This window comes from Myotis lucifugus, unplaced genomic scaffold (assembly GCF_000147115.1).
Source record: "Myotis lucifugus unplaced genomic scaffold, Myoluc2.0 scaffold_434, whole genome shotgun sequence".
Classification (NCBI taxonomy): domain Eukaryota; kingdom Metazoa; phylum Chordata; class Mammalia; order Chiroptera; family Vespertilionidae; genus Myotis; species Myotis lucifugus.
In genome coordinates this window covers 677,099-694,295 of record NW_005871482.1, presented here as the reverse complement: position 1 = coordinate 694,295, position 17,197 = coordinate 677,099, and the positions used below count along the sequence as shown (strand labels likewise).

General features: G+C 38.0%; 1 protein-coding gene across 4 annotated transcripts in view; it reads left to right on the top strand.

Moving 5' to 3' along the window:
* ZFR (zinc finger RNA binding protein) overlaps positions 1 to 16,737 on the top strand; it is a 53,833-nt gene extending 37,096 nt beyond the window's left edge. For 2 of the 4 annotated variants that reach the window (XR_002826277.1, XM_023744178.1), the window contains 4 exons: positions 60 to 155; positions 13,431 to 13,542; positions 13,649 to 13,746; positions 15,127 to 16,737. Coding sequence is in view for 2 of the 4 variants with exons in the window: in XM_023744178.1 (XP_023599946.1) it covers positions 60 to 155; positions 13,431 to 13,542; positions 13,649 to 13,746; positions 15,127 to 15,306 (486 nt within the window). In the remaining 2 variants the exon portion in view is untranslated. The remainder of the gene's footprint in view (positions 1 to 59; positions 156 to 13,430; positions 13,543 to 13,648; positions 13,747 to 15,126) is intronic. The other 2 variants (XR_002826276.1, XM_023744179.1) reach the window with 2 other exon arrangements.
* Positions 16,738 to 17,197: the final 460 nt, after the last annotated feature.

The following is a 17,197-nucleotide window of genomic DNA, read 5'->3' as shown; positions in this document are numbered from 1 at the left end:
CAAGGGATAATTTCCGTATTTCTAAGATTAATTCAATTGGTTTTTGTGTTGCTCTCAAGGCTAGAGCTAATGGTCTACAGTCCTGTGTGATTATCATACGTATTCTCCGGGACCTTTGTCAGCGAGTTCCAACTTGGTCTGATTTTCCAAGCTGGGTAAGTAGCATGTAACTGTATGGTGTCAAAAATGAACATTTAGGAAATACTTTTGCAGTGTTTACAGTCTCATACTTAACTTTATTTTCATTTCCTAAATATAGTTTCCTCTTCTGGTGAAAAAACCTGGAGGTCTTAGGGTTTTTAATCTTCAGTAAGAATTGAATATTTAAAAATCTATACTTAAATATTTATTTCTTTTTTGCATTTTCCTTTTTCTGCTGGTCTCACAGTGACAGTAGTTATTAATTGGCTTTTATATAACAGCAGTACAAAGACTAAAAATGAGCTGTTAATCTCCCTTTGCAGGGTTCTGTTGACATTTTTCTTTGAAATAATGGGTAAGGTTAGGAATTTTAAAAATTCAGATATATACATTATTAAGAAATCCTATAATAAAGAGCTAATATGCTAATTAGACCGGATGGCGGAATGACCTTCCAGGGTGACCTTCTGGAATGACCAGTGGGCGGGGCTGCTGCGAGGGCCGAGCCCCTTGCACAAGCGTCATGCATTGGGCCTCTAGTAATGTATGTAATGGTAGGACAGTCATGTAATGCAGAAAGGCACAAAATAGGAAGCGATTAAGGCAGGTTAAATCTTAACAGTTTGTTGTGATTTCTTCCAGGGATAAAGGACATGCATATACATCACATACATTTTTATTTTTATATATGTACAAGTATCTCTTTGATATGTGTACCTCTTTGGTTCCTGAGTAGAATAAATTGAGATAGAGAGGGAGTCATTCAAAAATATAATTGAACCCTTTGATTCCACAGTTGGATTGGATTTGTGAGTTGAATAGCCAGGGTTACCTTAAGTCAGTCTCCCCCCCGACCCCTCTCCCTCCCTCCCTCCCTCCCTCTCTCTCACAGGAGTGATCATAATATTTTCATTATTTGCAGCATGCTTACAAAATACATCTTGGAGTTTTTGAGAAGGGCACCTCATTCTCTGTGTTGACTACATGATATTCCCTTTGTATGGCCATGCCATATTTTATTTAACTGGTATCTATTTAGTGGACATTTGGGTTTGTAGTGTTTTGCTATTAAATGTTCATTTTGTCAAAGTTTTGTTAAGTACTATACACGTGATAAATTACTAGGGCTGGAATTCCAAGGTGAAAGGACATGTGCTAAAACTTCCAAAAGTGGTGGTTTCCTTCATACCCTCACTAACTGTGGGATGTTATCATACTTATCCTATCTAATAATAGACAAACATGGTAATTGACCATACCTTCACTACGCCTCCCATTGGCTAATCAGCACAATATGCAAATTAACCGCCAACAAAGATGGCGTCTAATTTGCATACTGCAGGCAGGGCGGGACAGCGTGAGTGCGAGCTGCCATCCAGTCCCCCGTGTGCGACCCCAGAAGCCGCCTGCCTGCCGCCCGTGATCGGATCTGATCCCGGGTCGCAGGCCGGCCCCAGAAGCCCCAGAAGCCACCTGATATGGCAGTAACTCTATCAGTAAGCACTCTGAAAGTCAGTGGCATAAATGCACCAATTAAAAGACAGATTATGAGGGTGAATCAAAAACAAAACCCACTTTAAATATAAAGACACATATAGATTAAAAGTAAATGAATTAAGCTGCAGCCTGTTTTGCTCAGTGGATAGAGCATTAGCCCGTGGACTGAAGGGTCCCAGGTTCGATTCCAGTCAAGGGCATGTACCTCAGTTGCTGGCTTGATCCCCAGTCCCTGTAAGAGCATGTGCAGGAGGCAACCAATCAATGTGTCTCTCCCTTTCCCTTCACTCTCTCTAAAATTCAATGGAAAAATATCCTTGGGTGAAGATTAACAAAAACAAAGTAAATGGATTAAGTAACATTAAAGAGATTATAAGAAAAATATATTCCAAATTTTGTTAGTTGTATAATGGTTATGTTTAAATTATTAACACCTAAGAAATTGGGTGAAGGGTACATATAATATGCTGTAGTATAGTTTTCTTTTACATGTATGAGATTATTTCAAATTAAAATATTAAAAAATTAAAAATTAATAAAATATTAATTGAAATGTATCTGCATTACATGAAAAATCTCCTAATTGCTTCTAGCATAATATATTAAATTGTGCTAAAATTTACAAGGGTTCAATTAAAAGATATCTTAATTCTAAATGATATAATAGAAAATATATAATAGTGTAGTTATAAGCACTTATCTGAAAATAAAAATTTAAAGAAGTGAATTTAAAGAAGGGATTAGCCAAAGAAAATATATGCACAACCCATGGACACAGACAACAGTATGATGATGGCCAGAGAGAAGTGGGGGGCAAGAGCGGGTAGAGGGGGTAAAAGGGGGGAAATAGGGACATCCTATATAAACCTGTCTAATAATAGACAAACATGGTAATTGACCATACCTGCGCTACGCTTCCCATTGGTTAATCAGCAGGATATGCAAATTAACTGCCAACAAAGATGGCGGCCGGCAGCCATGCAGCTGAAGCGAACATGAGGCTTGCTTGCTCCAGTGATGGAGGAAGCCAAGGTTCCCCGCCTGCCGCGGCCCAGCTCTGAGCTCTGGAAGCAACAATGTTTCAATTATAGAAGCTAAACAAACCCCAGATACCTGCTTTCAGCCAGCCACGGCCTCAGAGTTGGAGCCGGGCCTCAGAGCTGGAGCAGGCTCTCAGCTCCAGTGACAGCTATAGAAGGTAAATAAATCCCAGAATAAAAGAAAAAAAAAGAGGCTGAGAGCTTCAGTCGCCTGCCAGCCTGAAAACGGCCCTCAGCCCCTCACCCAGACTGGCCAGGCACCCCAGTGGGGACCCCCACCCTGAAGGGGGTGTGACCAGCTGCAAACAGCCATCAGCTCCTCACCCAGGCTGGCCAGGCACCCAAGCGGGACCCCCACCCTGATCCGGGACAACCTTCAGGGCAAACCAGCCGGCCCCCACCCGTGCACCAGGCCTCTATCCCATATAGTAAAAGGGTAATATGCAAACTGACCTTAACAGCAGAAAGACTGGGAATGACTGGTCACTATGGCATACACTGACCACTAGGGGGCAGACGCTCAATGCAGGAGCTGCCCCCTGGTGGTCAGTGCACTTCCATATGGGGATTGCCACTCAGCCAGAAGCTGGCTCATGGCTGGCCAGCGCAGAGGTGGTGGCAGGAGCCTCTCCCACCTCTGTGGCAGCACTAAGAATGTCCAACTAATGGTTTAGACCCGATCCCTTGGGGGCCTAAGCCTTTAGTCGGACATCCCCCGAGGGCTCCCTGGCTGCCAGAAGGATGTCTGACTGCAAGCTTAGGCCTGAACCCCCAGGGAGTGGGCCTGAGTCGACAGGTGGACATCCCCCAAGGGGTCCTGGACTGCAAATGGGCGCAGGCCAGGCTGAGGGGTGTCTCTCCCCAGTGCACAAATTTTTGTGCACTGGGCCTCTAGTTAACAATATAATAAGTAAAACACCGTGTTTCCTTTTCTAATGTCCATTTCTTTCAATGATTGCTGGCATTTGTAATTATTTTTCTCTTTAACTGCCATTTCCTTTGTTACTCATTTTCTTAATAATTTATATCCTTTCTTTAAGAAATTAGCTCCCATTTGTATTGGAAAATTACTTTCTCTGTCTTTTTATTTGCTTTTCAACTTCATGAAATTTTTGCTATATAAAAAATTTTTTAATTTTTACAAATTCTGACTCCTTAATCTTTTATGACTTCTGGGTTTTATATTCTACTTATCAACTCCTCATGTAGTTTAGGTCATCAATTAGTTCACACATGCTTTCTTCAGAACTTTCTTTTTTTTCCGATCAAATTTTATTTTCTACAAGTGTATGTGTATATATAAATACCTAGCAAAAGCTCCTAGAAGGATATATTCCAGTCTACTAGTTCTTGTCTCTGAGGAGTGGGAGGAAGGGATGGTTAGAATAGAGAACTATAATGTTTGGTTTTTACCAGGATAAATTATACATCTATTGCTTATAAAATTAAAAATTACAAATGGATTAAAGATGGATCCAGCTACATGTTTTACGAGACAATTGCCAATTATTTCAATATTATTTAGCGGTTTTAAAATAATGATCATCTGTTCTTTGAAATATCATCACTATCATAAACAAGTTGTTCTCATCCAGAGGCAGTTTGCACTCCACGGGACATTTGGCAAATGTCTGGAGACACTGTCCAAACTGGTCAGCAGCAGCACTGAGGTTGAGAAACCCTGTCATAAACCAACGTTTCGTTTTCGTGGGCCTGTTTCTGCAGCTGTCTTTTGTTCCTTAGTTTGTCTTCTTTCATACTAAACTCTTAATTATTGAAGCTTCCTAGTGTGTTTTGCAGTTCTGATGGTCCTCTTCATCACATTCCTCCCTCTCCATTCTCTAACCCCCACTGTAAACACCATCTTGCACAGAAGAATTTTTTGGCTCTCATATGTTTGTTTTTCCAAATGAACTTGACTTACCATTTTGTTAATTTTCTTCAAAGTTCTACGATGTTTTCTAAGTAGGACTGCATTGAATTAGTAGGTTAATTTGGGGAATATCATTTTTATAACATTAACTATTCTTAGCCAAGAATATGGGATATCCTACTTATTGAAATTAATTTTATGTACCTATTTAGATTTGAATAGGATCTATGCATGTTGTTTCTTTGTACCTAAGTATTTTATCAGTTTTTTTCTCACGTTGTATTTTCTAGTTATTATATATATATATATATATATATATATATATATATATGCTATTATCTTTTGTATATTAATTTTGTAACCCACCACCTAACTGCATTCCTTTATTTGTAATAATTCTTTTCATATGATTCCCTTGTGATTTTCTAGTCTTAGAATCTTATGTAGGTCCTGGCCAGGTAGCTCAGTTGGTTAGAGTATCATCCCAAAAAGCCAAGGTTGTGGGTTTGATCTCCGGTCGGGCACATGAAAGAATCAGCCAATGATGCATAAATAACTGGGTCAACAAATCCATACTTTCTTTCTCCTCCCTCCCTCCCTCCCTCCTTCCCTCCCTCCCTTTCTGAAATCCATCAATAAATTTTTTTTAAAGGAATCGTATGTAAAAGTGATATTTTGCCTTCTTTTTCTAACTTAATCGATTCATCTACAACAAATATGGAATGAAAGAAATAATACTTTCCTATGCATGTTATGTTCCTAATTGTATTGAAAATGCTTCTAGTGTGTTAATTGTATTTAGCATGATGCAGTCTTGAGATACTAGCTTTGTCATGTTAGAAGTATCAATTTTTTCCTAGTTTGTTAAGTAATTTTGAATCAGGAATGGAAATTGAACTTTATTACATAAATTAACAAGATTTATTGACATGAATGCATAGTTTTTTCTCCTTTAATCTGTTAGTATTATATATTATACAAATAGGTGTTCTCAATATTTACCTACATTTGCATTCCAGAGTTGAGTCTTAAATAGTATATGACAGCCTTAATAAATTGTTAAGTTCTGTTTGCTGATGTCTATTTAGAAATTTTATAGTGACATAAAACAATGTCTGTAGTTTTATGCTTGTCCTCTTGGTCAGATTTTGAATCAATAATGAACTAACTATAAAAATAATTTGGGTCCTGGCCGGCTAGCTCAGTTGGTAAGAGCGTGGTCCCAATGCGCCAAGGGAGCAGGTTTGATCTCCAGTCAGGGCACATACAAGAAACAGCCAATATGCATAAATACATGAAACAACAAATCGATGTTTCTTTCTCCCTTCCTCTCTCTTAAAAAAACAGAACAAAAACAATTTGGAAGTTTTGTTCTCTAAATTCTGAAACTGTTTTAGTAGTATCACAGCTATCTGTTCCTTTACAGTTTATAAAATTCACATGATATCATCTGTTCCCAATCTTTTTAGGGTTAGTTTGTGTGTTTTTATTTCTTCTATTGTGATTAATCAATTTTTCTCTCTCCTGGAGTTAATTTTGGTAGCTTACATTTTTCCTAGAAAAGTCAACCAATTCAGCCAGATAACTCAGATTTGTATATAGTAGAGTTTTGCTAACTTAGGATTTGAAAAATATCTTGCAACATATTTATTATAACTTTTTCTGGTTTTAATTTTTCCTTGTTTGATTAAACTAGCCAGTAATAGCAGTGCTATGTAGAAGCAGTGACAAATGGGTATTTCAGTATTTATTTGTGATCAGAATTCATTAAATTCTTAATGATAAGCATTATGACCTCAGATGTTAAAAATTTTTAGCCCTGGCCGGTGTGGTTCAGTTTGTTGAGCGCAGTCCCGTGCACTGAAAGGTTGCTGGCATGATTCCAGGACAGGGCACATGCCCGGGTTTTGGGCTCGATCCTGGGTAGCAGATGTGCAGGAGGCAGCCAGTCAATGTTTGTCTCTTACATCGATGTTTCTCTCTCCCTCCCTCTCCCTCCCCCTCTCCCTCTCCCTCCCTCTCTGAAATCAGTAATAAAAAATATATATTTTAAAGTGTTAAAAAAAGTTTTGAGTATAAAGTAAGGTGCTGTGCATAAATATAATACATAAATATAATACATATATATATATCATTCTGCAAATGGATTTAAGAATAGAAGTCTGTCATGCATGTATCAGTATTGCTCTATGTCAACTGGAATATAGAAATGGCTTTTGTATATACAATTACCTGTTGTAACGGTACTCAAAATCCTACTTTAATGATATAACCATCTTTATTTTTAAAATGGGAATAATAGTTATATCTATCTCCTAACAGTGATTATGATGATTAAAACTAGTTAATGTATGTAAAAGCTCGGAATAGTGCTTAGTGTATAATAAATTACAATGGTGAAGAGGATAATTGTTACTGTTACAATTATTTAACCAGAATTCCTCGTGTTAGGTATTTCTGTTGTTTCCAGTCCATTACAGATAAACAGCCGCACTGAATATTTTTTAATGCATTCATTTAAGTATAAGAGCCCTATTGTAAATCTTTAGTACTGACATTGCTGGTGTATGCCTTTGCGCTTTCCAGTTGTGTACTAAAAAAGGTTTTACCAGTTTATATTCCTACCAAATGAAAATACCTATGTCACCACAATCTCACTGATTTTTATGTGGGTTTTTTGGGTTTTTTTTTACTCTTGATAAGGATATTTACTGAAATATAGTTATAGTTTAAAACACACACACACACACACACACACACACACACACACACAAAACAGGAGTTGAGCCAAACTGACCTGGGTTCAAGTCCTAGTCTTTTTACCTTATAATTGTATGACTTTTTTTTTTTTTAACTTTAGTATTTCTTTTTCTTTTTTTAAAAAAATATATTTTTATTGATTTCAGAGAGGAAGGGTTAGGGAGAAAGAGAGAGAGAAACATCAATGATGAGAGAGAATCATTGATTGGCTGCTTCCTGCGTGGCCCCACCAGGGATCGAGCCCACAACCTGGGCATGTGCCCTGACCGGGAAACGCTCTATCCACTGAGCCAAACCGGTTAGGGCGGCTTTTTTTTTTAACTTTAGTATTTCTTTTTCTTTTTTTAAAAAATATATTTTTATTGATTTCAGAGAGGAAGGGTTAGGGAGAAAGAGAGAGAGAAACATCAATGATGAGAGAGAATCATTGATTGGCTGCTTCCTACGTGGCCCCACCAGGGATCGAGCCCACAACCTGGGCATGTGCCCTGACCGGGAATCAAACTATTTAAGTTTTCTTTTTCTAATCTTTAAAATTATAATATAATACTACCTAGTTATGAAAATTTAATGAAATCATGCATTTAAAGTGTTTAGCAGGGTGCCTACCACTTCGTAAGCATTATTACTAGGGATGGGAAGGAAAAGTGCTTCATTACTCTATTTATCTATTTATTTTAAAAATTTGTCTTTATTATTGAAAGTACTATAGATGTCCCTTTTTTTTCCCCATTGACCCCTTCTAGCCACACCCTAACACCCCCAACATTCGTCCCCGCCCTCAGCATACTATTGCCTGTGTCCATGGGTTATGCATACAAGTTCTTTGGTTAATGTCTCTCCACCCACCCACCCACTCCCACCTTCCCTCTGAGATTTGTCAGTCTTTTCCATGCTTCTCTGTCTCTGGATCTATTTTGTTCTTTAGTTTATTTCTTAGATTTCACATATGAGTGAGATCATGTGATACTTGTCTTTCTCTGACTGACTTACAAGTTCTTTTTACAAGGCCAGCATTATACTAATTCCAAAACCAGATAAAGACACTACAGAGAAAGAGTATTAACCGGTCACTATCCCTTGTAAACATAGATGCTAAGTAAAATCCTCAACAAAACATCAGCAAACCGGATCCATCAATATATTAAAAAGATCAAACACCACGACCAAGTGGGATTTATTTCAGGGATACAAGGGTGGTATAATATACGCAAATCAATAAATGTGATACATCACATAAACAAATTCAAAGATAAAACCACATGATCTTATCAGTAGATGCAGAAAAAGCATTTGACAAAATTCAACACCCATTTTTAAAAAAACTTACTGAATTCAGAGAGGAAGGGAGAGGGAGAGAAACATCAATGATGAGAGAGAATCATTGATTGATTGGCTGCCTCCTGCATGCCCCGCACTGGGGATGGAGCCTGCAATCTGGGCATGTGCCCTGACCAGGAATTGAACCGTGACCTCCTGGTTCATAGGTCATGCTCGACCACTGAGCTATGCCGGCCAGGCAACACCCATTTTTGATAAAAATTCTCAGCAAAGTGGTAATAGAGGGATCATTCCTCAACATAATAAAGGCCATATATGACAAACTTACAGCCAACATTATGCATAATGGGCAAACCTAGAACCATTTCATGACTTTTTAAAAACAAATGTTGAAGTTATTGATTTCAAATTATTTACTATGGGGACCTTTTCTCGTTAAGCCACCAAGATCCTTTACATTACAGCCTAGATATTACTTCTGTAGTTTAATTCTTCTTCTTTGATGTTATCCTTTTACTTTTAAATGCATGTATTTCAGAATTTATAAATCCATGTATATTGTACTTTTGTTGCTTTACTAACCGTAGGTATCTGCATGGAGAATAGCCATGTTCTGTAGAAAATTAATATATATATTTTTTAATGTTTTAATTGATTTTAGAGAGGAAGGGAGAGGGAGAGAGATCAATGATGAGAATCACTGATCAGCTGCCTCCTACACGCCCCCCCTACTGGGGATCTTGCCCGCTACCTGGTCATGGACCCCAACCTGGAATCAAGCTGTGACTTCCTGGTTAGTGGGCCCATGCTCAAGCACTGAGCCACTCTGGCTGGGTGAAAATTAATATTTTTAAATTGCTTGTTTCATAGCAAATGATTTCAGAAGTTAGGTTGTTGGCTTAGTTTCATTGTATGTTTAAATATATTGACTATTGTTTTCCCTAAATAATTCATTTCTTTCTTGATTCTTAGTTTCTATCTACCTTTATATGCAAGTATAAATAACAAATTCCTACTTCTTATGATCAGTCAATAAGCAGATTTTGAAAAAGCTTAGTATTATTTGAAACACATTCTCTATCTTGACATATAGATAATAGGTGATTATTTAATACTTATTTTTCTCTTAACATTACCTAAAAGTACTTAGTAAAAGTTTAGTTATTTATTGAGAGTTTCATATATTATTCAATTTTATATTTTAAGCACAGCATCAGTAAGTAATTTGCTTGTTACCCTTTTATCAGCAGGATTATTACCCTGATATAAGCAGGATTCTTATTGCACTAGAGGCCTGGTGCACGAAATTTGTGCACTTGGGGCGGGGGGGGGGGGGTTCCCGTCAGCCTGGCCTGCACTCTCTCGCAGCTCGGGAGCCCTCAGGGGATGTCTGACTGACATCTTAGGAATGGGCTTAAGCCAGCAGTCAGACATCCTTAGCACTGCTACGGAGGCGGGAGAGGCTCCTGCCACCACCGCTGTGCTCGCCAGCCATGAGCACGGCTCAGGGCTCTGGCTGAGCGGTGCTCCCCCTATGGGAGTGCACTGACCACCAGGGGACAGCTCCTGTGTTGAGCATCTGCCCCCTGGTGGCCAGTGCGTGTCATAGCGACTGGTTATTCTGCCGTTAAGTCTATTTGCATATTAGCCTTTTATTATATAGGACTAGAGGCCCGGTGCACAAAAATTTGTGTCTCATAGTGGACCCATGCCAGAGGAAGTTGAAGCCTCAAACCATTGCCCAGCCTCATTACCCTTGGGCTGTGAGCACTGAAGGGGGCTGTACAGTATAATAAAAAAATTGTGCATTCGGGGGCGGGGGGGGTCCCTCAGCCCGGCCTATGCCCTCTCACAGTCTGGGACCCCTCAGGGGATGACCACCTGCTGGCTTAGGCCTCCTCCCCAGTGGATTGGGCCTCAGCTGGCAATCAGACATCCCTCTGGCAGCCCGGCAGCCCTCGGGGGATGTCCACTTGCCAGCGGGGAGCAGACCTAAGCTGCAGTTGGACATCCTTAGAGCTGCTGAGGAGTCAGGCGAGGCTCCCACCACCACTGCTGTGCTGGCAGCCATCAGCCTGGCTTGTGGCTGAGCAGAGCTCCCCCATGTGGGAGCGCACTGACCACCAGAGGGCAGCTCCTGCATTGAGCGTCTTCCCCCTGGTGGTCAGTGTGTGTCATAGTGACCAGTCATTCCCAGTCTTTCTGCTGTTAGGGTCAGTTTGCATATTACCCTTTTACTATATAGGATAGAAGCCTGGTGCACGGGTGGGGGCCGGCTGGTTTGCCCTGAAGGTTGTCCCGGATCAGGGTGGGGGTCCCGCTTGGGTGCCTGGCCAGCCTGGGTGAGGAGCTGATGGCTGTTTGCAGCTGGTCACACCCCCTTCAGGGTGAGGGTCCCCACTGGGGTGCCTGGCCAGCCTGGATGAGGGGCTGATGGCTGTTTTCAGGCTGGCCACACTCCCTTTAGGGTGGGGGTCCCCACTGGGGTGCCTGGCCAGTCTGGGTGAGGGGCTGAGGGCCGTTTTCAGGCTGGCCGGTGACTGAAGCTCCCAGTCTCTCCTTTTTTCTTTTAATCTGGGATTTATTTACCCTCTATAATTGAAACTTTGTTGCCGTCACTGGAGCTAAGAGCCGGCTCCTGCTCGCTCCAGCTCTGTGGCCACGGCCTGCTGAAAGCAGGTATCTGGGGTTTGTTTAGCTTCTATAATTGAAACTTTGTTGCTTTCGGAGTTCAGAGCCGGGCCGCGGCAGTCAGGGAACCTTGGCTTCCTCCATCACTGGAGTAAGCAAGCCTCCTGCTAGCTTCAGCTGCGTGGCTGCTGGCCGCCATCTTGGTTGGGTTAATTTGCATATCGTGCTGATTAGCCGATGGGAGGCGTGGCGAAGGTACGGTCAATTACCATGTTTGTCTATTATTAGATAGGATTCTTTCCAAAAGTATTCTGTTTCACAAATATTTATTGAGTATTTTCTATATCCTGGCCATTTATTATAGGCAGAGGGGTTCAAAATATATGACATTGACCTCCCTCAGGATTTCACAGTCTGTTGGACATCTTAAAATAATACTCTATTTGTTTGGCAAGGATATATTCATTATACAGTCATAGGTTGTTTGGAAAACTGAAGTTGAATCCTTAAAATACTAAAATTTTAAAATGAAAATCTTTTGAAAATGTTTTGAATATTTTTTATTTCTGAACTGGGTAAACTAAACATCGTGATTTTTTTTTTAGTTGTGATTTACATGTATCATTTTGAACATTCACTTAAAAATGTTTTTCCCAATCTCTCCTGCTGCTGCCAGCAGTAGTCATTTTTTTTTTTTTTTTTTTACTGCTGTTAATATACACTCTTTAATGTGTCTCTTTAAATTCCCATCTCTCTTATAATTTATTCCCAATTTGTTTGGAACTACAGTCTTCACATATCCAAACATTTTAAAATTCTTATTTAAAACACCTGAGTAGTAGCTTTGGAGTGAATACCTTGACATAGTTTTTTACCTCTGATTAATAAATCTGTGAGCTTTTCAAGCAGACAACTAAAAATGGATTCTCACTAAGGTAACTTCAGTATTATTTTAGGGATTTCATTGTATTTCTAGTTTATTTACTTTCTCTGAATTGTTATTGGTAGTTTTATTTAAAACATAAGTTAAAAGTTACACGATGGGTGAACTTGAAACATTATGCTAAGTGAACAAAGCCAGACACAAAAAGCCACATTTTCATGGTTTTATTTGTATGAACTATCCAGAACAAAGAAATCTTTAGAAATAGAAAGTGATTTAGTCATTGCCAGGGGGGTAGAGGAAAGGGAGAATGGAGAATGACTACTAATGGGTAAGGAGTTTCTTTTGTTGGGGATGAATGTGTCCTGGAATTAGATAGTTATGGTTGAACAACTTTGTAAGTATACCAAAAACTACTGAATTGTAAACTTTAAGAGGGAATGTTATGGGAATTATATCTCACTGTTAAAAATCTAAATGAAAGCAAATTTTCTAATAAGCCCTTCAAAATACTTCTTGGATTAGCTGCTTTCTAAACCTATACTTTAACTTTTGTATTTTGTTCATTGGCTTACATTTTAAGTCTCAAATATAATTTACAGTGAAAGCATAATTTGTATTTTCCTTCGGGATAATAGAAGTTCAGTTGTGAAGTAAATGAGAATTTAGATAATGTACATTATTTGTAAAGAAAAAACAAAAGTCCTCTCTATTGGCCTCCTGTAACTCCCTGGTATCATCAGTCTGTAGGTATTAAAGAACAAATGTATGTGAGCCCTACATATCTAAAGTATTTTTAAGGACTGTCCTTGTTTAATAGAAAAGGATAGCAATAATTTAAACAAAAAAAACCTATTAATATATTTTACTTTTTTTTTCCTTAAGAATAAATTGTAGCCCTGGCCAGGTAGAGCGTTGTCCCTATATGCCAAAATTGAGGGTTCAATTCCTGGTCAGGGCACATATAAGAATCAATCAATGAATACATAAATAAGTGAACAATTTACTTAGGTTGTTTCTCTCTCTCTCTCATTGTCTCCCCCTCCCTCTCCCATCCTCTTTCTCTCTCTCTCTCAAATCAGTAAATAAAATTTTTTAAAAAATATATAAAATATTTTTAAAATGTAATTTTTATATTGTCTTATGAGTTTTGTTTTCATTATTTGTTTATTTTTATATTACATGCAATTTTTATTTTCTGTTTTTGTGATTTGTTCTATGTAACTTTTTCAGTCTTTAAAATTTTAATTTTTATCGAGTGGTTTATCATTCTGTTGTTTGGTCTGTAAGCTGTTAAACACATGTTCTATGTTTTTATTTTTAGGCTATGGAGTTATTAGTAGAGAAAGCAATCAGCAGTGCTTCTAGTCCTCAGAGCCCTGGAGATGCACTAAGAAGAGTGTTTGAGTGCATTTCTTCAGGGATTATTCTTAAAGGTAAGTTTTACTTCATTTTTGATGTGTATGTTTGATAATTGAATCAGAACTCTTCTTTCTTTTACAAAAAGCTAATATTTCTTTCCCACTGTGGTGATTACTGTAGGTAGTCCTGGCCTTCTGGATCCTTGTGAGAAGGATCCCTTTGATACCTTGGCCACAATGACTGACCAGCAGCGTGAGGACATCACATCCAGTGCACAGGTAAGGGTGTGTTCTTAATCCCAAAGCTTCATTGGGCCGCTGCCTTTAAGGGTTTGTTTTTTTATAACTGTCCTTTAGAAGAAATACGGTATAGGATTCATTCTTCTGTTTCTTTATTAAGTTCTTAAAGGGGAGTATATTTTGAACTAGATTTCACTATTATAATCTGAAATTTTATTATTTTAACTATATGTATGTCTTATTAAAGTATATTATATAAATATAAAAATAAAGCAGTATTTTCAGTCTTGTTAAATCTGAGTATTAGGTTATATATGAAAATCAGTAGGGAAACGATGTCATCTGCTTGTACAGAAGTGATGTGGTTTGTGGTAATTATTGTTATAATTTAGCCTGTCCTGCCATTGGAAAGGCTGTCTCATGTAGTAATTAAGGTGTGGGCTCTGGAGTCAAGACCCTCTGGGTTTGAATACCAGCTCTGCCATCTCATCTGTAAAATGGGGATAAAAGCAGTGTCTGCCTCAAGCAGGATTGTTGGGAGGATTAAATGAGTTAGTGTGTGTAACTGTAATAATGTGCTTTGTTATGTGCCATTGAGTCAGCTCTGACCCAGGTCATGTCCACAGTGTCCTGTCCTCACCAGACCAGCGTGGCTCCTCTGGACTCATGCCTGTGGCTTCTTTCATGCAGCCAGCCCATCTCTTACTTGGTCTTTCTCTTTTCCTGCTCTCTCTCAGAATGTGCCCACAGTAGGACAGCTTCCATTTTGTCATTTTTGCGTCCAGTGGTGTTTCAGGCTTCCTTTGCTGTAGGACACACTTATTTGTCTTTCTGGTGATCCAAAGTATCCATCGAGCTCTCCTCCAACACCATATTTCCAATGAAACAATTTTTTTGCTACCAGCTTTCACTGTCCAGCTTTACGTTGGCTATCATCATTGTCATTATCAGTTATTAGTCCTATTAGAAGAATTATGGAAAAGGAAAACATGTGAACCGAATGAATGAATGAATGAATGAATGAAAAAAATTGATCAATCAAAAACTGCTACAGCTTTCCTTTTTTTTTAACCCCAAAATATATTATCCTGGCTAAAGAAAATAAAGAGGGGTTAAGAATAGTCTAAACAGCAGCCATTTTGAAAAGTAGTGTGACTTGTAGATTTATACCCATCAGAACTGAAATCATGTCCATGAAAGACTTGTACATGACAACATTATGCATAATAGCCAAAAAGTGGAAACATCCCAAATGTTCATCAGTTGTTGACTGGGTGGATGAATTGGTGTCAGTTATGAAATTAATCTTGTTTAAGGTATTTCTTTCATTAAGCAGAGGCGTTTTTACATATGGGGGTATAAACCTAACAAGAATTATTAATTAATTAATTAATTCTAAATTCTGACTCTTTGTTCCAGTTTGCATTGAGACTCCTTGCATTCCGCCAGATACACAAAGTTCTAGGCATGGACCCGTTACCCCAAATGAGCCAACGTTTTAACATCCACAACAACAGGAAACGAAGAAGGGATAGTGATGGAGTTGATGGATTTGAAGCTGAGGGGAAAAAAGACAAAAAAGATTATGATAACTTTTAAAAAAGTTTCTGTAAATCTGCAGTGTTAAAAATAATAGGTGCCCATTTGTTGGCTGTTTTTCATTCATAATAATGTCTACTTTAAAAAATTTATCAAGAATTTCATGGAAGAACCAAGTTTTTCTGTGACATTAAAATCTTCATGTACAGTGTTAGGTGTTATATGAATGGAAAGACACCCCCCAAAAATTGTGCTCCAACTAGGGGAAAAACAATGGTTCAGATCCCTCCCCCCCCCCCCCCGCCATTATTTTGGTTTTATTTACTGGTTGCCCTAGTTTCTTCTATTTTTGTGTCTTTTATTAACTAGTCTTATTAAATCTTCACTGTATTTAATGCAGTATTTGTACTTCAGTTACTATGTGTATTTTGAGATGTTTATTTAGAGGTTTTGTTCTTTGACACTAGCTGTTTGTGTTATAGATGATGTCCTTTACTCCTTAATATTTTACAGCAGTATATTTTTTGTAATGTGAGACTGCAGAATTTTTTCCTGTTTTGTTTTGTTATTCTATATGTGATGGATTATAACACAAAAAGTTATCCTGCCATTTAAGTGCTCAGAACTGAATGTTTCTGCAGATTTTGTGGCATTTGTCTCTCTAGTGTGATATATAAAGGTGTAATTAAGACAGATTTCTGTTAATCTAATCAAGTTTGCTGTTAGTTGTGCATTAGCAGTATAAAAGCTAATATATACTATGGTCTTGCAACAGTTTTAAAAGCCTCTGCATAATTAATAAAAATGCATGACATCTTTGTTTTTAATAGACTTTTAAAATTATAATTTTAGGTTTGACACGTAGATCTTTGTACAGTTGACTTTTTGACATAGCAAGGCCAAAAATAACTTTCTGAATATTTTTTTCTTCTGCATAAGTGGAGAGGGCATTTTTCATACTATAAGTGGGCTAACCAATATTTTGAAAAGAACTTTATCATTGTGCAACTAACAACAGTAACTAGCCCTTAATTATGATGACATTTCCTTGTTGGTGTGTGTGAGATTACTCTAGCGACTATTACAGTATAACACAATTGAATGATTCCTTTCCCCTGCCCCCATACCCTATCACCCAGAGAATTTACAGTTCTATTAACAGTGAGGTTGATAAAGTATTACTGATAAAAAAATTAAGATTATCTAAGGAAAAAAAAACAGAAAATTATTTGGTGTGGCCATCTTACATGCTTATGTGTCCTACAAAAAGCTAAATATTCTAGCAGTGGTGTAATGATAAGTTACATCTTACTGTTGATGTGTTTATGCTCTGGTACACAGGTGTCATTTTGTTGTCACAGCACTACAGTGAAATACACAAATAAAAATTTAAATTCATATTATGACTTAAATGTATTATATGTTAGAATTGACATAAACTACTTTTGCTTTGAAATGACTTATGCTTTAGTAAAACTATATTCAAAAGTATTGGGTAGTTATATTTTGTTATTGCTGACAAATGTTTGTTGCCTGAGCATAGAATTTCCAAAAAATTTTATAATTTTCAATACTGTATTGGTTCAATATAGTCTCTTGAATTGGGTCAGATCATCAGAGTTCTGTTGACTTAAAAGCCTAAGCTTTTAATCTTTAAGCCATGTACCTCCTACAGTTGTGTTTTTAGCCAACCCTCTTTCTGTAGAATTTAAATGCTCAAGACATGGCGTGCGGATAGATTTTAAGTATCCCAATTTTGGTCTACGCTACTGGCCTATCCATCAACCTTTTTCACCCCTCTTTATTCTAAAGAACTCACAAAGCTGTATCTCTTTCTAAGGCCAATGGTTAAGTAAGGATGGGAAAATAAAGGGAATCCCATCTCCTTTGCTCTGCATTTTAACCTTTTCCTGAGCCAGAAGTCAGAAAGGATATTGCATGTACTACATCC